Here is a 22,861-nt window from a genome sequence, read left to right as displayed (position 1 = left end):
GTTGTTAGGGTACCAGTGGAAGTTCCATTGTGTACGCCATCCAGAAGCAGCCGGTCTCGTAGAGAGACATAATCAGACCCTGAAAATCCGAATCGCAAAAGTATGTAAAGAGAAAGGTGTGGACTGGCTAGTAGCTCTGCCAGTTGCCTTATTTTATATGCGCATGGTCGCACATTCTAGATCAGGTCTGTCCCCTTATGAGGTCGTATTCGGCCGCCCCCCTAACATGTGGGGTACACCTAGACCTCGAAGTATTACCGATGTTTCAAGTAATATGCTGACAGATTACCTAGCTTCCTTGATGTCTGCCCTCAACTCTTGTCGTTCACAGGTTGCTGCCGCATTTCCAGACAATACCGAGGTGGCACCGCATGAAATCGTTCCCGGATGCATGGTTTTGGTCAGGAACTTTGATCGTTCAAGTCCGCTGGAGCCCCGCTGGAAGGAACCCCGACAGGTCCTCCTGGCCACCCGTACTGCCGTCAAGCTGGAAGGCAGGAAGGGCTGGGTCCATTTGTCACATGTGAAAAGATTTTTTGGATTGAAACCTGTTTCAAAGAACATTTCCGAGGATCTTAAAGACTGCCAAAGTACTATTCTTAAGGACTGTCCCGCAAAAGACATTGCTACGAACCCTTCCCTGTTAGAGAAAACTCCGCAACAGGAGTATAAGCTTAAACTAAGGTCTAGTAAAATAAGTCAGCCAGTTTGATTGTCTAAGTCCTCCCCTAGGTGAAACGGTTAGACCGGTTTCTGACATGTATATAATAGACCCCCACAGAGAGAGAGTTAGTGAGAACTCTAGAAGTTGCACTATTATTTTATGTTTTCTGCTATATTTCAGCATTATGATTTCCTGCACCAGTTATGCATTTTATTTGTGTTTTTCAGTTTCTCATGTAAATAAGTCTGCTAATGTTACAGTAGAGCACACGTTTAGTGATCTGCCTCCTCATGAACTTTCTTATCGTCTTGCTATGCGTAATAACTCTTTTATCCGCATGTTACATTATTCACACCAGACCAGCAATGCCACAAATTGTTGGGTGTGTGGTCGACTCCCCCCTTTCCAGACACCGAAGGGAGTTCTGCCACTCTTTCCTTATCCATTTTCACATAATGGTTCGTGTGGAGCATGGTCCACGTTAACGTCATCCTCAACAGATATGTCTTTTCTGAACAGTACATGTTTCCCAGACAAGCAAGGTCTTCCCCACAGAACAGGGTTAGATCTAGAGAATGAAGTTTATAATCTAGGCAATTATTCTTCGAATTTCATGGTCCTGAATGTTCAGTCTGATTCTACTCCAGACTTACCTGCTATTTCAGTACTACCAGTCAAAGGTGAATTATGTGTCCGAAATAATGGTTCCGCACATGTAGGACATAGTGATTGTACTACTATTGTCAAGTATAGTGACAGTAGGAAATCTATTTTCAAAGCTTCACGTCATTCTTATTTTGTTTGTGGTCAGACCGCATATGTTCGTCTGCCCCTCGATTGGGAGGGTACATGTTACATTGCCTTCCTACTGCCACCAGTTTTCCTAGCCCCACCTGACTATCATAGGAATTCCCTCCTAGTACATACTAGACACAAGAGAAATTTCCCGATTGTCGATTATACTGAAATTGCTCTAGAACAATACATAGATATCAATAAAGGTGTCTTCCCCTACTTAGGTACTGTTGTAAATAGTAAACTGATACGTAGATTAACCAGAACACTTGAAGCAGTAGTGATTGAGACTACTTCTGCTCTAGGTAACTTAACCGAAGAACAATCCTTTATGAGAATTGTCGTGCTCCAGAATCGTCTCGTCCTTGACGTCTTACTGGCCGATAGGGGCGGGGCCTGTAGAGTCATCGGATCTAGTTGCTGCATTTTCATTCCTAATAACGCGCCGTCTGTTTATTCAGCTATTACCAGACTCCATAAAATTGCCCATATGTTACACCAAGATCCAGGCACCTGGACATGGTCCGGTTGGTTCTGGAATATAATTTCCGCCTGGGGATGGAAAGTATTGTCATTTCTGGGTATTGCAGTAGCGATCATATTCAGTTGCTGCCTCTGTTTACAATGTGGCCCTGCGATTTGCGGCATTTGTGCTACATCATGTGTTCCTAGTCCCAAGTCCCGTCCTAAATCCAGTTCCAAGAAAACTCGAGACGAGCAAATGATACTGTATGAAATGATAGATGGTATCATGAATATTGATGTTTCCTGATGGAAACGTAGTGACAAGGAGGGAATGTGGAAAAGTAAATTTTGCCATGTTCTGTGTCCCTACGTGTCCTCCATCTTATGTTATGTGTGCATGATTAAATATGCATATGTATCCCCCATGTTTGATTAAAGACGCAATTACAGTTGTGTCCATCACTAGTATGCCAGTTTCCAGTTCTCGTGAAAGCTACGAGTATCAGGCCTATGTAAAGTTACGTTGCCACGTTTCTCAGTGTGCACGTTATTTCATTGTAAAGTCCCCGTTTCTAGGCCTCAAAAGGGCCCGGACACCAGATTCAGCTCCTGTCTCCTGAGCCTCGCTGAGGAGCGATACAGCCCCCACCTGTATCCTCGACCCTTCACTTACTTCCTGCCTCACAGTGCCCGGCTCAGCCTGGCTCTGCCTACGAGTCTGCCAAGAGTATGTTATGATTCTAGTTATCAGTCCAGCCCCCCTTCTCTGCATTCCTAAGCTACTGAATCGCATCAATAGTTTCCGTCATTGTCTAGCCTTTACGTCTCCATGTAAGAGAAATACTGCATTTAATGGTCATTTAATATTCTTCATCACGCACTACATGTAGAATAATGCATGCTCCAGTCTTAGAGTCCGTTAGCCTCTCCCCTCCTGACTCTTAGTTTATATCAACATGTTCTCTAAACATCAGATACTAGATACTGTTTAGGTACATGTCGCCCTGACTCTCCAGACTTCAGTCTCTGCTCCTAGCACAGAGTTCATAGCCCCCAGCTTCTCCTAGTAACACGTCATTGTCAGTTTACGCGCACCATTAGGTTAGAGGTCCCGGCTCCTTAGGTAGCCCCCTCCATGTTTCCGCCCCATTCATGACATATTCTGTTACGTTTACATCACATGTCTATGTATACGCCCCTGTTACACCCATTTTCACCCTTATCTTTCGCGACTGCTATTGACCACACCCACTGCTCCGCCTACTGTAATTCATTGTAATGTAACTGTTTTAGTATATATATTTGTGCACTGTTATTAAATGTGATGCCGATTCTGATCCTGCCCCCGGCAGCGCTGCCATCCTGTTCCCGTGCAGGTTGTCCTGTTCCTGTCCTTTATGCTGTATTAAACCTGCAAACTCCTACTACCTCGAATCTTGACTCTTATTTATTGAGCTATCTGTTATTGCTATGTCCAGTAAAACCTAGATCCGGTATTATTTATTTATATACCACATAAAATGTGGAAAAGTAAATTTTGCCATGTTCTGTGTCCCTACGTGTCCTCCATCTTATGTTATGTGTGCATGATTAAATATGCATATGTATCCCCCATGTTTGATTAAAGACGCAATTACAGTTGTGTCCATCACTAGTATGCCAGTTTCCAGTTCTCGTGAAAGCTACGAGTATCAGGCCTATGTAAAGTTACGTTGCCACGTTTCTCAGTGTGCACGTTATTTCATTGTAAAGTCCCCGTTTCTAGGCCTCAAAAGGGCCCGGACACCAGATTCAGCTCCTGTCTCCTGAGCCTCGCTGAGGAGCGATACAGCCCCCACCTGTATCCTCGACCCTTCACTTACTTCCTGCCTCACAGTGCCCGGCTCAGCCTGGCTCTGCCTACGAGTCTGCCAAGAGTATGTTATGATTCTAGTTATCAGTCCAGCCCCCCTTCTCTGCATTCCTAAGCTACTGAATCGCATCAATAGTTTCCGTCATTGTCTAGCCTTTACGTCTCCATGTAAGAGAAATACTGCATTTAATGGTCATTTAATATTCTTCATCACGCACTACATGTAGAATAATGCATGCTCCAGTCTTAGAGTCCGTTAGCCTCTCCCCTCCTGACTCTTAGTTTATATCAACATGTTCTCTAAACATCAGATACTAGATACTGTTTAGGTACATGTCGCCCTGACTCTCCAGACTTCAGTCTCTGCTCCTAGCACAGAGTTCATAGCCCCCAGCTTCTCCTAGTAACACGTCATTGTCAGTTTACGCGCACCATTAGGTTAGAGGTCCCGGCTCCTTAGGTAGCCCCCTCCATGTTTCCGCCCCATTTATGACATATTCTGTTACGTTTACATCACATGTCTATGTATACGCCCCTTTTACACCCATTTTCACCCTTATCTTTCGCGACTGCTATTGACCACACCCACTGCTCCGCCTACTGTAATTCATTGTAATGTAACTGTTTTAGTATATATATTTGTGCACTGTTATTAAATGTGATGCCGATTCTGATCCTGCCCCCGGCAGCGCTGCCATCCTGTTCCCGTGCAGGTTGTCCTGTTCCTGTCCTTTATGCTGTATTAAACCTGCAAACTCCTACTACCTCGAATCTTGACTCTTATTTATTGAGCTATCTGTTATTGCTATGTCCAGTAAAACCTAGATCCGGTATTATTTATTTATATACCACATAATGGCGCCCGAACAGGGACTTGCCCTTTCCCCACGCGCCGGTGAAGCCACGCCGGCCCCCTGACCCTCTGCAGCCGTGACGGAACCATACCGTGCACGTGCAGATATTTCTGCTTCAAGTATCCCTCAGGCCCACGGAGGAGACGGAGGTGGCGGTCCAGCATCCAGACGAGGCGGTGGAGGAACGCGGCGAGTCCCGACCAGAGCCCAAGCCGAGAGTCCAAGGTCCGAGGTATCCGGAGGCCCACCCGTAACAGAAGTTCGAAGTTCGTCCGTCCGGCGTCGAAGCAGTCCAGTCCAGTCCGAGGCCTTCCGTTCTTGCTGCCCGGTGAGTACCATTGCTGGGGTAGTATCTAGACAGGGTCAATCTAATTGACTCTGGTCCGTGGGTTGGTGGTACACAGACCCAAAACGAAGTGTCCACTTCGGTGGATGCGGGTCCTGACGTGTCTCTTTATGAGACCGGTAAGTTTCGTACTGTTTCAGCAGTGCATCTAGTTTCTGTTCTAGTCAGTTCTGTTCTCGAGAAAATTCATGTATTCTGTTTTCAGTATTCCAGGTAGTATTCTGTTCGAACTGTTATTTTAAATATTCTTCATGTATTTTAATGTCGTGGTATGAATGTGAAGTAATTATCGTGTTCATTGTGTATTGTATTGTGTCTAGATTACAGTTCAGTCATGCCCTTATTCTCGAAATTACGTCAGTTAAAAACTAGAAAAGGTCTGCTAGAAGCAGCAGTTCCTGTCCCGCCTAGGGACAGTCCAGGTCATTTTATGTATCAGAAGCATGGCATAAGTGCCATATTATATCTAGATTTATGGGTAGAGTATACCAAAGAGTTAGAGGAAAAGTATAGATGGCCCGTATCAGGTACGTGGGATGCCGAGTGCATCATGAGAGTAGAAGAAGCATTATGGAAAAAGAAAGCCAGACAGTCACAGAAAGATGCCATCGAGTTATGGCGCAAAGAATCTCATAAAAGAACCGAAAAAGAAATCAGAAAGTCAGAACTAAGTAGAGAATCCTTAGAACGAGCCCAAGAAAGGGAACTAATCGAGATAGGTGAACGAGTTAAAACAGAACAGTCAGACAGACAGAGGCATGCCCTCATCAAGGGTATGTATCCTCTTCTTGCCGAGGGCTTGCCAAAAGCAACCCCGGAGGCATCCAGTAATTTTCCGCCACCACTAGTTCCGACTAAGCTACGTCACAAACCGACCGCAGCTGATATTTTCATCTCGTCCTATTTGGACGACACAGTCCCGGAATATGCAAATCCTGTTCCGCCAGTCCCTGTAAATCAGGCAATTCCTGCTCCCCCAGACACCGGGGCACCTCTTGCAGTACCTGCTACGGTACCCCCGGTCCAGCCTACATTACAATTTCCCGCCGCGCTGGTACGAAGAGTATCAGTCGACGATTCCAGTTTAGGGGCCGCAGGGGGAGGTCCTCCTGGTACCCCGCCACCGCACCAACGTAGAACGTTGGCCGAGTTACATGAATGTGCGTTACAGCGTACGCCCAAATTTAAGTCCGTTGCAGAAATCCAACGAGCTCTCACTGAATGCCGCTATGATCCAGTTGCAGGTGATGATAGTACAGTAATATATTCCATCCGTGTAAGACGGGTGACCGGGTATTTAGACACCCTGCCAGATATGAAAGGAGATCTAGACAGAATATATCGTTTCATCCGTACAGGGGATGATCCAGAAAGTATTGGCGAAGCCATGTCTCAAAGGAAAGCTGAGATCCAGCTCATGATATTAAAGTTTCTGATTAATTGTCTAATAAGAGAACAAGATTACCCGACTAAAGATCCGGCCGAAATGAAAATCCTGACAAGGTGGAGTGATAATATAGCCGAGGGTAAACACAAGACTATCAGTAGTATAGAGAGTATGTACAAGAAAATTCGTAAGGAAATACTAAAGTTACACGAACAACGTAAAGCAGCACAAGTAAGCGAGAAAGAAAATGACTCTACTGAAGAGGTAGAGGACGAGAATCCCACTAGAATAGCGTATGTAGGAAAATCTAGATTTCCAGATCGCCATTTGCGCCTAGAACACAAGTCAGTTTTACATCATCCAGCACCAGAACAAGGTTCTCTGGAACAAGTATTTCAAGCTACCGATCACATTTTGAAATCACGAATCGGTTACAGTGAATTAAGTACTATGCATGAACAAGAACTAGCCCGATCAGCAGTCCGATGGATTACTGATTCTACCACTTTTCCAGACGAAATAGTGGCACAAATGTTCCTGAAATTGCCCCCAGCCGAGCAGCGACTGGTGGGTATGTATATGATCCAGCACCTCATTACATTGTATGAGGGTCAACATTCTGATCCAGGTCCGTTACACGATGTCCTGAACGAGTTACTCCAGTATAGATGGAAAGGTTTAGGTACCGATTTAATTAGTGTCATTCTAGAACAGCGCCACAAATATAGTATGTTTTTGAACCCGCATTTTGTTCATGTCTCACCTCCAGAAAGTAAACCGTTTTACATAGACAGACAGAATCCGTTACGAGAAGTACACCCAGTTAGGACAACAGATGGTGAAATGCAACGAGTGTTTGTTTACACTCCGATTACAAAGATGGAACTCTTAGAGATGAAAAAGTTAATTCCCTGTCATGATAAAGATCCAGCAGGGTTCCACCGAGAATTAAAGGACATGCTCCGTATGGGAGAATACACGTATCCAGATATAATTAAAATGTTAAAAGTCCTGTTGCCCGCAGGGGTATATGAAAAACTCAAGGAAAAAGATTGGGAGGTGGGAGAGAAAAAGATCGATTGGGCAGTTCTCGAAGCTGAAGATAAGGCACGAGTACCAGGTACCGGTCTAGGAGAGAAATGTAAAGAATTACCAGAACTGTTAATACAAGTTTTGCCAAGATTATTAGCCACTAAAAAGGAAGACTGGGATGCAATCTCAGCCTGTAAACAGAAACAAGACGAAGACACTAGTGATTTTTATTCTAGATTCGAGAAATGTTTTAGTATAAACAGTGGCCTCAAGACAAGTAGCGAGTCATACCCTCATCTTTTTGTTACTAAATTAGTCGAGAATTCAAGTCCACAAGTTAAGAATCGAGTTTTGAAAGTCGAAAGTACCTGGCAAGCTAATACCCCGTTCCAGATGTTACAGATGCTCCAATACCACCAGAATAGAATCAGAGAAGAGCAAGATCATGAAAGAAAACGTATGAAAGACACGAAAATGAAAGTACTAGTTGCACAATCTATTCCTCAAGACAGTCAGAAGAGGGGTCCGAATCAAGCCAGTCATCCTGCAGTTCCCGTTAAAGGGACCTGCAATTATTGTAAACAGCCAGGTCATTATATAAACGAGTGTGCAGTTCTGAAACACAATATAGCTACCGGTAAAACTAAAGAAAGACCACGTCCGCCTAGACAAGAACAAGTTTCACAGACTTCTCAGCCACAGAATGCACAACAGACAGTTCCAGCACCGCAGCCTATTGCTGCAACACAGCATGTTACACAGCAGATGTACCAGTATGCACAGTCCGAGTATCCAGAGTATCAACCGTATTCATGAAACAGCCTAGAGAGGGAGGTAGGCTTGCCTCTCATCGAGATACCTGTAGATCAAGAGGGTCCCTATGTTCATAGTCAAGTATTAGGGAAAGACAGAACGTTTCTGATTGATACAGGGGCAAGTAGGACCACCATTAGTCACGCCGAAGTTCCAGGGGCTCCGCTCTCAGGCTCAAGAAATGTTTCCCTTGGATTTTCAGGAAAGCCTATTATAAACGAGATATCTAAGCCAGTTACTCTAGAAGTAGGTCCATTGTCCCGCACTACTGATCTGTTACTTACGAAGTCATGTCCAGAAAATCTGTTAGGCATTAAGACACTGAAAGAATTAGGTGCAGTCATATGCTGCTCCCCCGAGGGAATACGATTGTTCCTACGTGACTTCAAGGGTCACTATGTATTACGAGATTTTGATCCGAGATTGTCTAATGTTCCGCAGCATCTATGGGCACAAGGTCCAACTGATGTTGGTTATATGCAAATCACACCCCATCGTGTGACTCTCAAGCCAGGTGTAGTGTTACCACGAATCAGACAGTACAGATTGCCACCTGAGGCTGTAGCAGCCTTATCCAAAATTACTGACGAGCTCATCGCTCAAGGAGTAGTTGTAGAAACTGACTCCAATGTATGTAATTCTCCGATCATTCCAGTCATGAAACGTACTGATCCAAATGCACCCCCAGTATATCGATTAGTGATTGATCTCCGAGAGCTTAATAAATGTATTATTCCCCAGTACCCAGTTGTCCCAGATATCTCTTCCCTATTGACAGCCATTGATTCTGAAGCCTCATTTTTTTCAGTCATAGACCTCAAGAATGCGTTCTTCAGTGTCCCCATTCATCCAGACAGCCAGTTTCTTTTCGGATTTTGTTTAAATGGAAGGAGCTATATGTTCACACGCGCTCCTCAAGGTTTCACAGAAAGTCCAAGTATTTACAGTCAAGCACTTAAGAGACAACTAGACAATATTCACATGCCAACTGACACTGCCCTGCTCCAGTATGTCGATGATCTACTGATCACAGCCCGTTCTGAACGTGCTTGCGAGCGAGCATCCCTTACAGTCTTGTATTTCCTTGCCGAGATGGGGCACAAGGTGTCCCCTTCTAAGCTTCAATTCTGTGTACAGCAAGTGATCTATTTAGGCCACTTACTGTCCAAGAGGGGTAGGCAGTTGACACCCGACCGTATCCAGTTAATAGCGAGTCTTCCTCAGCCCAAGACCCAGAAGGAGGTACGTGCTTTTATTGGCCTCACTTCTTACTGCAGACAATGGATTCCTCAGTATGCATTTCTAGCTAAACCACTGATACAGTTAACGACACAGGAGGCAGCCGTATCGACTGTCCTCCCTTGGACATCTGAACATACACTTAGTTTTAATGAGTTAAAGAAAGCTCTATGCCAAGCTCCAGTTCTAGCTACACCGAACTACAGTAAGCCTTTTACACTTTTTGTCACTGAACGCGAAGGTACAGCATTATCTGTTCTCACACAAGATCAAGCAGGACAATACAAGCCCTGTGCTTATTTTTCGAGCACATTAGATCCTGTAGCCCAGGCTCTGCCTGTGTGCCTCAAGTCAGTTGCAGCCACAGCACTAGCTATCAGACAAAGTGATTCCATAGTATTAGGACATTCCTTGACAGTACAAGTCCCACACTCCGTGGAAGTTCTTTTAAACCGAACACAGACTCAGCACTTGACAATTGCACGTTTAACAGGTTATGAATTGACACTGTTCCAGCCACACATAGAAATCAGACGCTGCAACGTTTTAAATCCTGCTACACTGTTACCGTCAGTTAATTCAAATCCTGCCACACACGACTGTGTGGAAGTAGTTAATATTATGACTAAGCCAAGACAAGATCTGACAGATATTCCATTACCAGATCCAGACCTGACAATTTATGTGGATGGTTCATGTATGAGAACAAGTACAGGAGAACTAGTAGCCGCGTATGCAGTGACTACTGACACTGAAGTTATTGAAACACACCGTATTGACACCCTGTCTGCTCAAGCAGCAGAGCTAGTTGCTCTGACACAAGCCTGCATACACGCCAAGAACCTGAAAGTTAATGTTTACACAGATTCACGTTACGCATTTGGAGTCGTACACGACTTCGGAGTGCTCTGGCAGGAGAGAGGTTTCATGACTTCTCATGGAACCAAGATTCAGCATGGTCTCCTTATTCAAGCTCTGTTAGATGCCATACACTTACCGACATCCATTGCTATCATGAAATGCAAAGCACATACGAAAGTTACTGACACTATTTCTCAAGGTAATGATCTAGCAGATCGCACAGCCAAGCTTACAGCACAGACACCAGACATTCCAGTTAATAAGACACCGACATACACTCCAGATCTGACTACCTGTATGACAGTTAAGGACCCCACTCAAGATGTCATAGATATCCAGTTACATGCTACTCCCGATGAAATCAAGAAATGGTCCGAACAAGGAGGGGTCCAGACAGATCAGGGATGGGTAACGAAGGGTAAAGCCACATGGTTTCTCCCCGACTCCATGGTTCAAGTCATTATCAATACCGCACATAGTCCAGCACATTTAGGAGAAAAAGCTATGTTAGACAGTATCCAGAACATTTGGTTCAACAAGCATTTACGAGCTGCAGCCAAGCAGAAGGTCCGTACTTGTATGATATGTTGCCAGTTTAATCCAGGTAAAAGTGTCCCGGTGGAACAAGGTGGATTCCAGCCCCCTGACCACCCTTTTGAAGTCCTCCAGATGGATTATATTCAGATGGAGCGATGTCGAGGTTTCAAGTATGTCCTTGTAGTGGTATGCGCTTTGTCCAGGTGGACAGAGGCATATCCAGTCCCAGATTACACAGCCGCGACCACTGCCAAGCAGTTGGTTCGTGAATTCTTCCCCCGCTACGGACTCCCTAGAGTCGTATATTCTGACAACGGCCAGCCATTCTCATCCGAGTTGATGAAACATATTTCCCTGTTGTTAGGGTACCAGTGGAAGTTCCATTGTGTACGCCATCCAGAAGCAGCCGGTCTCGTAGAGAGACATAATCAGACCCTGAAAATCCGAATCGCAAAAGTATGTAAAGAGAAAGGTGTGGACTGGCTAGTAGCTCTGCCAGTTGCCTTATTTTATATGCGCATGGTCGCACATTCTAGATCAGGTCTGTCCCCTTATGAGGTCGTATTCGGCCGCCCCCCTAACATGTGGGGTACACCTAGACCTCGAAGTATTACCGATGTTTCAAGTAATATGCTGACAGATTACCTAGCTTCCTTGATGTCTGCCCTCAACTCTTGTCGTTCACAGGTTGCTGCCGCATTTCCAGACAATACCGAGGTGGCACCGCATGAAATCGTTCCCGGATGCATGGTTTTGGTCAGGAACTTTGATCGTTCAAGTCCGCTGGAGCCCCGCTGGAAGGAACCCCGACAGGTCCTCCTGGCCACCCGTACTGCCGTCAAGCTGGAAGGCAGGAAGGGCTGGGTCCATTTGTCACATGTGAAAAGATTTTTGGGATTGAAACCTGTTTCAAAGAACATTTCCGAGGATCTTAAAGACTGCCAAAGTACTATTCTTAAGGACTGTCCCGCAAAAGACATTGCTACGAACCCTTCCCTGTTAGAGAAAACTCCGCAACAGGAGTATAAGCTTAAACTAAGGTCTAGTAAAATAAGTCAGCCAGTTTGATTGTCTAAGTCCTCCCCTAGGTGAAACGGTTAGACCGGTTTCTGACATGTATATAATAGACCCCCACAGAGAGAGAGTTAGTGAGAACTCTAGAAGTTGCACTATTATTTTATGTTTTCTGCTATATTTCAGCATTATGATTTCCTGCACCAGTTATGCATTTTATTTGTGTTTTTCAGTTTCTCATGTAAATAAGTCTGCTAATGTTACATTAGAGCACACGTTTAGTGATCTGCCTCCTCATGAACTTTCTTATCGTCTTGCTATGCGTAATAACTCTTTTATCCGCATGTTACATTATTCACACCAGACCAGCAATGCCACAAATTGTTGGGTGTGTGGTCGACTCCCCCCTTTCCAGACACCGAAGGGAGTTCTGCCACTCTTTCCTTATCCATTTTCACATAATGGTTCGTGTGGAGCATGGTCCACGTTAACGTCATCCTCAACAGATATGTCTTTTCTGAACAGTACATGTTTCCCAGACAAGCAAGGTCTTCCCCACAGAACAGGGTTAGATCTAGAGAATTAAGTTTATAATCTAGGCAATTATTCTTCGAATTTCATGGTCCTGAATGTTCAGTCTGATTCTACTCCAGACTTACCTGCTATTTCAGTACTACCAGTCAAAGGTGAATTATGTGTACGAAATAATGGTTCCGCACATGTAGGACATAGTGATTGTACTACTATTGTCAAGTATAGTGACAGTAGGAAATCTATTTTCAAAGCTTCACGTCATTCTTATTTTGTTTGTGGTCAGACCGCATATGTTCGTCTGCCCCTCGATTGGGAGGGTACATGTTACATTGCCTTCCTACTGCCACCAGTTTTCCTAGCCCCACCTGACTATCATAGGAATTCCCTCCTAGTACATACTAGACACAAGAGAAATTTCCCGATTGTCGATTATACTGAAACTGCTCTAGAACAATACATAGATATCAATAAAGGTGTCTTCCCCTACTTAGGTACTGTTGTAAATAGTAAACTGATACGTAGATTAACCAGAACACTTGAAGCAGTAGTGATTGAGACTACTTCTGCTCTAGGTAACTTAACCGAAGAACAATCCTTTATGAGAATTGTCGTGCTCCAGAATCGTCTCGTCCTTGACGTCATACTGGCCGATAGGGGCGGGGCCTGTAGAGTCATCGGATCTAGTTGCTGCATTTTCATTCCTAATAACGCGCCGTCTTTTTATTCAGCTATTACCAGACTCCATAAAATTGCCCATATGTTACACCAAGATCCAGGCACCTGGACATGGTCCGGTTGGTTCTGGAATATAATTTCCGCCTGGGGATGGAAAGTATTGTCATTTCTGGGTATTGCAGTAGCGATCATATTCAGTTGCTGCCTCTGTTTACAATGTGGCCCTGCGATTTGCGGCATTTGTGCTACATCATGTGTTCCTAGTCCCAAGTCCCGTCCTAAATCCAGTTCCAAGAAAACTCGAGACGAGCAAATGATACTGTATGAAATGATAGATGGTATCAAGAATATTGATGTTTCCTGATGGAAACGTAGTGACAAGGAGGGAATGTGGAAAAGTAAATTTTGCCATGTTCTGGATCCCTACGTGTCCTCCATCTTATGTTATGTGTGCATGATTAAATATGCATATGTATCCCCCATGTTTGATTAAAGACGCAATTACAGTTGTGTCCATCCCTAGTATGCCAGTTTCCAGTTCTCGTGAAAGCTACGAGTATCAGGCCTATGTAAAGTTACGTTGCCACGTTTCTCAGTGTGCACGTTATTTCATTGTAAAGTCCCCGTTTCTAGGCCTCAAAAGGGCCCGGACACCAGATTCAGCTCCTGTCTCCTGAGCCTCGCTGAGGAGCGATACAGCCCCCACCTGTATCCTCGACCCTTCACTTACTTCCTGCCTCACAGTGCCCGGCTCAGCCTGGCTCTGCCTACGAGTCTGCCAAGAGTATGTTATGATTCTAGTTATCAGTCCAGCCCCCCTTCTCTGCATTCCTAAGCTACTGAAGCGCATCAATAGTTTCCGTCATTGTCTAGCCTTTACGTCTCCATGTAAGAGAAATACTGCATTTAATGGTCATTTAATATTCTTCATCACGCACTACATGTAGAATAATGCATGCTCCAGTCTTAGAGTCCGTTAGCCTCTCCCCTCCTGACTCTTAGTTTATATCAACATGTTCTCTAAACATCAGATACTAGATACTGTTTAGGTACATGTCGCCCTGACTCTCCAGACTTCAGTCTCTGCTCCTAGCACAGAGTTCATAGCCCCCAGCTTCTCCTAGTAACACGTCATTGTCAGTTTACGCGCACCATTAGGTTAGAGGTCCCGGCTCCTTAGGTAGCCCCCTCCATGTTTCCGCCCCATTTATGACATATTCTGTTACGTTTACATCACATGTCTATGTATACGCCCCTGTTACACCCATTTTCACCCTTATCTTTCGCGACTGCTATTGACCACACCCACTGCTCCGCCTACTGTAATTCATTGTAATGTAACTGTTTTAGTATATATATTTGTGCACTGTTATTAAATGTGATGCCGATTCTGATCCTGCCCCCGGCAGCGCTGCCATCCTGTTCCCGTGCAGGTTGTCCTGTTCCTGTCCTTTATGCTGTATTAAACCTGCAAACTCCTACTACCTCGAATCTTGACTCTTATTTATTGAGCTATCTGTTATTGCTATGTCCAGTAAAACCTAGATCCGGTATTATTTATTTATATACCACAGGAAAACAACCGGCTTTGCACATAAAATGCAATTGGCACTGGCTAATAAAGGCAGCGAACCTAGAAGTATCACCCAAAAAACGTTCAAGTGGGGCCAATGGAATGGTCTGGGGGGTTGACACCTGTATCACGGGAGAAACATTCGAACCAGCTCTTGCTCCCTCCTGGTCAGATCTTCTATCTCTTTGTATGGCGTCATCACAGGTTGCCAAAGACTGTGTTTCTAATTGTAAATTCCCTAACATGTTGGCTAAATCAGCCAATGTGACTTGAGTCCGCTCCATGACACTTGGGCAGAAAAACAATGTGGGCTTCGCGTTCTGTAAGGATCCAGGTGATGTTTCTGCAGGAGTGTCCGGAACTGATGACAAGCCCAAGCCCTTCCCCCCTACACCTCCTGTGTCTATCAAACCCTAGAACACAAGGGTGATGTGGAGGGAAAGGAGAAAACAAAACAAGGGAAAGAGGGGAGAGGCTCCTTGGACAGGAAGGACGTCTTCTGGCTGGTAGAATGCAGTGACTAAAAAAAGAAATGTTATATTAAGACAGCACTCAACCATACAAAGGAATCAAAAATACACACTGGTCTATTAGGTCATACCTAAGAGAATACTGGTTTTCTCTCTGCACGCAGATGAAACCTTCTTCTTTCGTAGTTTTCTCTACATCTGAGTGCGCAACTAGTCTCTCGCCTGTGAGTGTAAAGGGCTATCGGTAGCAACCTCTTAGACGGTGGTTATAACAAGTATTTTCCTGTAGCTTACCCTAATAAACTATCAGATGCAGGTGAAGTCTGAGTTTTCTTCTAGTAGCCTGCACAACTGTAACATCAAGCAGCGGACAAGAGCTGTAAATGTATGAAAAACGTATTCCTATATACATGTATAATCCCTTGTAATTCAAGAAATGTAGCGCTGAGCGCCTGTACCTGTTCCTCTGGTATTATGCAGCTGCAACGATTGCCAGTACACCAAACTATCCAATGAGTCAAAAGATAAACAAAATCGAAGAGGCTACCAAACAAGGGAAGGGTATTAATAAAAGGCAAAGACCACAATTCCCATAATGCCTCTAGCGGGCCAACGGAACCGCCCCAGCCCAAGTCTGGCTGACAGGCGAAACAGCAAGTCCGGCCGGCATGCGGAACCGAGTGAGGACAGCCCGGCCAGCCCACAGGAACACTCAAAGGGATGGCGTGTCTAACGGGGAAGGTGCGGGAGGAAAACAAACGTGAAGAATGAATCCAGAACAAAGATACGCCGTCCCGCACGAGCAAGGCTCCACGAGGTGGGAGGGAGCTCGAGAACGGCCAGAAAAATCACGGGGCAATTCAGAACCACGACAGGATCAAGGTGCAAGAATACGGGACACGGGCAAACCCGAAGCAAATAGGAAAAGAGTGACACGGCGAAGCGGAAGTGATGCGGTAGACGCGGACACTAGAACGCGAAGAACCTTGTCAAGGGGAAGTCAGGCTTTTATGGCTGCCTGACCTCCTCGTGCAGGCGCGGTACGGGGCATCCATCTTGGATGGGACATCGGATCTGGCAATCGTGACACTTTATATGAAGTACTTTAAAGTCGTGATTTAATGATGTGTACAGTAATGGAGCATTTTAAAGTAATTAGTCAATAATTGTTCCAATAGTTGCTTACATAAAGTATTTTGGAACCGTAGTCACACACGGTTAGTGCAATAGTGAGAAATATGCCTAAGCAGCAGAAAGTCATTACCTAAGGCATGAAATTATGGTAAAATTGTTCAATCATCTGAGTCTCATGTTTACACTATAAAAAGCATATGCAGTTTAACAAAGTCAAAGAAAATTCAAAACATCTTAAAGGATTGAAAAAGTTTTTTCAAGAGTATTGTTACGTGAATGTTATGTCTTTAAAATAATATAAACCTTTTAAAATATGGAACCCCGACTTCAGGGTATTTTATGCTGTCCCCTGATGCCTTAATGACAGAAAGTGAGTAGTCTCCTAATCCAAAATAATTGTTGTTTGCCATGTTTTGAACCTTATCCGTATGCTCTCTTTGTTTACCTTTATGGACTGTTCATACCTTTTAACAAATGAAGTGTTGACTGAGATATTGAAAATAGAACAATAGTAAGTTACAATCAACATCAAAATGGCAGAACTGAATAGAAATTGAAAGTACGTTCTATGTGATCTAATGTTTTTAAATCATGTTCACTTGGTAGTAGAAATTGGATGACTCATTTTAAAAGGACACTTTGTAAATGTGGACTCTGTAGTACTGTCGAAGGCTGTTGCCGAAACCCGTTGGCTATACCTTGCACCTTGGAGATATAAAAATAAATATTTTAGCATTTGGGAATAATTGTTGTGCCACCTCCTTCCTTCCGCCGCCTGCTGAGAAGAAAGTATTGTGATTTTGGGAAAGTTGATTGATGTCAATATATATTTATTGGAGGGGGGGAATCAAAAGGTGAAAGTGACATAGTTGGGCATGGTAATAAGATCTTGAGTTATGTTAAACAACTATAATTGGCGAATTTCAGTGGTGTTTTGTTTATCAAACATTAATTCGTAGCTCTTTTCAAAACCTATCTATAACGTCACTTTACCTTTAGGTATAATTTTTTTAGTAAAAAAAATAATATATCTACTTTTTTTTCTTTTTTTTTTACGGATGTTAAATTAAATTGTTTTGAACGAAAACTAGGTTGACACCATGTTAAATTGTAATTTTATTAAAGATGTACAGTTTAGATATAATTGCCATATCAGTGGTCCCCACCAAGACCAGTATGGCAGTAGATGCCCAGTTTAAGTCCATAATTTCCAACTGCAACCAGGGAATCCCAGAGAGCATCACATTCAATAATCTCACAGGGACCCCATCCAGACACAAGAGTAGGACGCCAGGGGCTGTATTATAGAAGATTCTTGTTCACAAGCAATGTCAGTGTTTCCTTAAGAGGGGTACTCCCTAATTTGTATGGGGGTATGGCCCCATGCAAATGAAGGAATCCCTTTACCTCTGCCGTATTACAGACACGAGCGCAGAGGCAAAGAAGCTCTCAGGAGGCGCATTGATAGTGCCCCACCTAAAAGGTAGCGCAGTGTCAATGCGCTCCATGATTTCAACCCTCTGGTGGGGGGGGGGGAACGGTGTCCCATGGAACCCTCAAACATCCCCTTGCAGGTGGGTGCTCTTGCTCACTGCACTCGCCTTTAAAAGTGCAGGGTCAGTGCAGCTTGCACTTAGAAAACACAGTGGGATTCTAAAGCAGCGCTCTATTTTTCACATGAATGTGCTGCCCCCAGGGTGGCGCGAGTTTGCGACTACCCTGGGGTCAGCTTATTCACCATAATAAAGTGCATTCACCTGATAGGCGCTGGGCCCAGCTTTTGAACGGTGCGCCCTGTGCTAATCAGAAAAAGTTCACCACATACATCACATTGTGCCAGATTGTGGCAACTGCACCTCTACCACTTCTTTTGCTTTTAGGTCCTCTCTTGCATAAAGTCGTTTCCCACTGGCTGTACTCCTGCAGCTTGAGGGCAAGGTAGAGTTGACTGCCTTTTTTGTGACAGTCCACTGTTTGCAAAAATTTTGAGTAAACAGTCTGCTCCCAGAACTGGTGCTTAGGTTTAATGAAGAGTTTTTGTTTTGATGAAGAATATCTTTGATCATGCGAATGATTTGTTGTCACTAATTGGTGCTTCCCAACGGAGTTTCTGAATCGTCCACCTCTTTTTATCAATCTATAGGAAGGCAGGCTGGAATTTAGGAAGAAGTGCTAGTAACCTCAGCTACTTTTGTACTGCTATTCAAACAGCTTTATGCTGATGGGAGTGTTGCTTTCGTATTGGGGGATCGGGACATTGTATTGATCTTGACAGAGAAGAGGTTGAGATGAGATAGGAACTGGGCTTGCTAGTCATTATATTTCATAACTTGTGTTTTTTCAGTTTAATGTTAAAGAAATAGCTGTCATTTCAAAATCAACTTATTCTGTACAAGGAAGGATCAGAGGCAATCTCGAAGGATGTTTGACCATTTCTTGTGTTTATTTCCCACAGAGATGGCGGTATCCCACCTTACCGCCTTCGAAAGCAGCACAGGCGAGAAATGCACGAAAGTGCCAAAGCAAATGGACAAGTTCCTTTGCCCACTATTCCTGTAAGTAAAATTTGCTCCATATTGCAAGCATTCTACTCACGGCAAATTCTCTTTTCGTGGTTATCTACAGATGTTTTGTTTTTCCAATGTAGACTAACTGTCCTTTATACTATTTACTATGCAAAAGATCATTTATGAACCTATTGGGAGTGAATATTTGTGTACTCACAGCAGTATTGAGCTGTGGCAAACATCCTATGGATGTCAGTATTTTGAAAATGTTGCGGTTGGGAAGAGCCTTCTCCTGGCATTTAGTCTGGGTCTGAATTAATGAAGGGAAGTGATGCAGCCAACCTAAATTTGCTCCTATCAATCTTTTTCAAAATGCTACGTGGCTTCCTGCAACACATCCCACAACCTAATGACAGATTGGAGTTTGGCCTTTTACACCAGGGATCAGTGATGGAAATTGCACTTGTTAAACTAAGCTGGAAGCTTAGATCATCTTCCACAGACACAGTAGCCCATCTGTGTTGGCTTGAAATGGAGAAGAAGCCACACAGTAAAGTTTCATGGCACATAGTTTCCCACCAAGCCATTCAGGCACTGAAGCTAGCGGACACCTGGTGCTCATAGATGGAATATGCCACTTTCAAGCGAGTAACTAACTCACGAATTGTAGATAAGGCAGTTTGTCCATAAATGGCACGTGTGGGCCATTTTGCCATCCTGTGCCGCCTTCTGCCCACAGTCATACCTAACTTAATTTCTCAGCGGACCTGAAACCTGCTCTGTTGCTATTTCGCCTAGGTGAATTTGCGTCAAAGGACTTGGTCCCCACCTGGAAGCAGTCGTGAACTAATAGCCATTGCTGTCTATAATGTTATACCCCAGAAAGCATGCTCTAACTAATCTGCGTGTGCCCAGGCCTATTGTCTCTCAAGCAAAAACGTTTACAGTCAGTTTTAAAGGCGTTACAAATCAGGTCTTGTCGCCCTGCAGTGATTGCTCTCTTAGAGGCTCACTCAGTCCAATTGTCATGCAAGGCGACTAGATTCCGGATTCATGCTTCCAAGTTGCTGGCAATGTCCTAACTGCTCTGAGCCCAATGTTTGCTAAGTCTTGCCACCGACTTGAACACCTCGAAGCAGCACAGGTCTCCAGCATCAAGAATGCAAAGCTAGAAAGGCTTGCTCTGCATTCCCGGCATTGGACTCCTCGTGTCACAAATAAATCTTCTAGTTTTATGTAGCTGTGCTTAACAGCACCACAAGCTTTGATGCAATCAAGAACACGGTATTACAATCTTATTTAGGGGGTACATAAGTCGGATAATTTGGTTTGTCCTTCTTGTAATGGTGTATTTTATTGCGGTTTGCACATGTAAATAACCAGTCTGGCTATTTTGGCGTATATCATTTTGCCGGCAAAAGAACAGGATATTTCAGATATTTAATGTGGTCGAATTGTTATGCACTAGCACTTTATCTTGCCATAACCAAATCGTCTTCCTGTCCGCAATTGTGTTTAATGTCACCACACGCTTTGGTGCAACTACGAGTATTTTATTGTAGTCTTATTTATGGGACACATATGTTAGATTATTCGGTTTGTCCATCTTGTAGTGGTGTGTTTTTATTGCTGTCTGGAATATGCCACTTTCAAGCAAGTAACTAACTCACGAATTGTAGATAAGGCAGAGTTTGTCCATAAATGGCACGTGTATACCATTTTGGCATCCTGTGCCACCTTCTGCCCACAGTCATACCTAACTTAATTTTTCAGCGGACGTGAAACATGCTCTGTTGCTATTTCGCCTACCCACCTGGAATAAGTTGTGAACTAATAGCCATTGCTGCCTATAATGTTATACCCCAGAAAGCATGCTCTAACTAATCTGCGTGTGCCCAGGCCTATTGTCTCTCAAGCAAAAACGTTTACAGTCAGTTTTAAAGGCGTTACAAATCAGGTCTTGTCGCCCTGCAGTGATTGCTCTCTTAGAGGCTCACTCAGTCCAATTGTCATGCAAGGCGACTAGATTCCGGATTCATGCTTCCAAGTTGCTGGCAATGTCCTAACTGCTCTGAGCCCAATGTTTGCTAAGTCTTGCCACGGACTTGAACACATCGAAGCAGCACAGGTCTCCAGCATCAAGAATGCAAAGCTAGAAAGGCTTGCTCTGCCTTCCCGGCATTGGACTCATCGTGTCACAAATAAATCTTCTAGTTTAATGTAGCTGTGCTTAACAGCACCACAAGCTTCGATGCAATCAAGAACACTTTATTACAATCTTATTTAGGGGGTACATAAGTCAGATAATTTGGTTTGTCCTTCTTGTAATGGTGTATTTTGTTGCGGTTTGCACATGTAAATAACCAGTCCGCCTAATTTGGCGTATATCATTTTGCCGGCAAAAGAACAGGATATTTCAGATATTTAATGTGGTCAAATTTTTATGCACTAGCACTTTATCTTGCCACAACCAAATCGTCTACCTGTCCGCAATATAGTTTAATGTCACCACATGCTTTGGTGCAACTACAAGTACATTATTGCAGTCTTATTTATGGGACACACATATTAGATTATTTGGTTTGTCCATCTTGTAGTGGTGTGTTTTTATTGCTGTCTATACATGTTACAAGTCTGCCTAATAAGGTGCATTTTACTTTGTCCGTAACCCAAAAACCAAGATATTTAAGGAGTTTAATACAGTAGACTTTTTATACACTAGCACTTTATATCACAGTCTTGCACTGTCCACTCTTACCATAACCCCTAATGGTCTTTGTAGATTTGGAACTTTGATCACAGAGAGTGCCTATTTGTACGAGTTGGCATGTACTGTGTTGATTGGGTTTTAATGTTTCATTGGTGTATAGTGCAATGGTTTTAATTAATCTGTCAATAAAGATTATTCACTATTTGGCTATATTGTTTCAGTTCAAATTGTAATAGTGCACATCGATTCCCCTGAACAGATTCAGTAAGATGTCCTTGTAGGACCCGCACAACATCTCATTGTGGTGTTTTGGATCAAAAAAAGTATCCCTTGGCATGCAGCTCTTGTTTCTTGATGCACTCGAAGGCTTCTGAGAGCTGACAGCTGAGCTGTTTTTTGGTCAGAACTCATAGGGACATGACAAAGCATTTAATTTCCTCTTCATTTAAATCTTGTCACAGGGACAGTTCTCTTATGAGGTCTTTCCACAAAAAATAGGTATGAAACGTCTTCTACCTTGAGGAAAGTGGTCACAATCCTCTTGTCTCTCTATATGCTATTTTGGCGGCCATCTTTGACTAGTACTCCACTTTAGTGGCCATCTTAGACTAGTCATCCTCATTATCTGCCCATACCTAAGGCTATCCTCAATTTTTCTTTTCCTCAATTTTTCTTTTCTTTTCATTCTAACAGCCCTGTAACCTCACACACTCACCCACGCACCCCCCCCCCCGTCTACCTACACCTCTTCCACCATGGAACGCATGGGCAAGCACACATACAAAATTAACTACCCACCCGAGTTCACCCAAAAAAACGCCAAACGCTTCAAACACAACTTCCTGAAGGCCCACCCTGAAACCCCGTTTGTGGACACCTACTTTTCACTGATTAATGGAGCCACGAGCACCGATATCATCCTCTACACTCTACGTAGAGCACAGTGGAGGAAAGCGTTCCTCTCCATTCTCACTATCTCCTCCACCAGAAAATCCGCTCATGGTCTAACGCTTTCTATCACACCATCCCAAGTTTTCCCAGGCAGAGCCACCATCACCATCTACAACAACGGGACCATCCTATTCCAATCCACAGATAGGAACCTTGACCTACTCGACAACCTGTTCCCCACCTTCATAGAACACATCTCCAACCGGCGGACCTCCATCCCTAACACCTCAGACTACACAACACCCCCCACTTCCAACCGTCAATATAACATGCCTAACCTATCACAACAGCTGAACGACACACACCTCTCCCCTCCCCCAGCACTATAGTCAGTCACCCACCCGTTGCAACCTCTCCACACCCCTCATTCACTGGCGAAGATCACTCCCCCTCATACATCCTCCATACCCCCACCCTCCCTACCGCCCACCCCACACCTCCTACGAGT

At 44.0% G+C, this 22,861-nt stretch overlaps 1 protein-coding gene across 2 annotated transcripts in view; it reads left to right on the top strand.

The window, feature by feature from the left end:
- Positions 1 to 22,861, top strand: part of AXIN1 (axin 1) — a 271,337-nt gene that overhangs the window by 94,301 nt on the left and 154,175 nt on the right. For both annotated transcript variants that reach the window (XM_078662899.1, XM_078662900.1), the window contains one exon: positions 18,701 to 18,800. In XM_078662899.1, the coding sequence (XP_078519025.1) occupies positions 18,701 to 18,800 (100 nt within the window). The remainder of the gene's footprint in view (positions 1 to 18,700; positions 18,801 to 22,861) is intronic.

This window comes from Lissotriton helveticus, chromosome 10 (genome assembly GCF_964261635.1).
Source record: "Lissotriton helveticus chromosome 10, aLisHel1.1, whole genome shotgun sequence".
Classification (NCBI taxonomy): Eukaryota; Metazoa; Chordata; class Amphibia; order Caudata; family Salamandridae; genus Lissotriton; species Lissotriton helveticus.
Note: the sequence above shows the minus strand (reverse complement) of the source record. Positions and strands in the feature narration are given on the sequence as shown.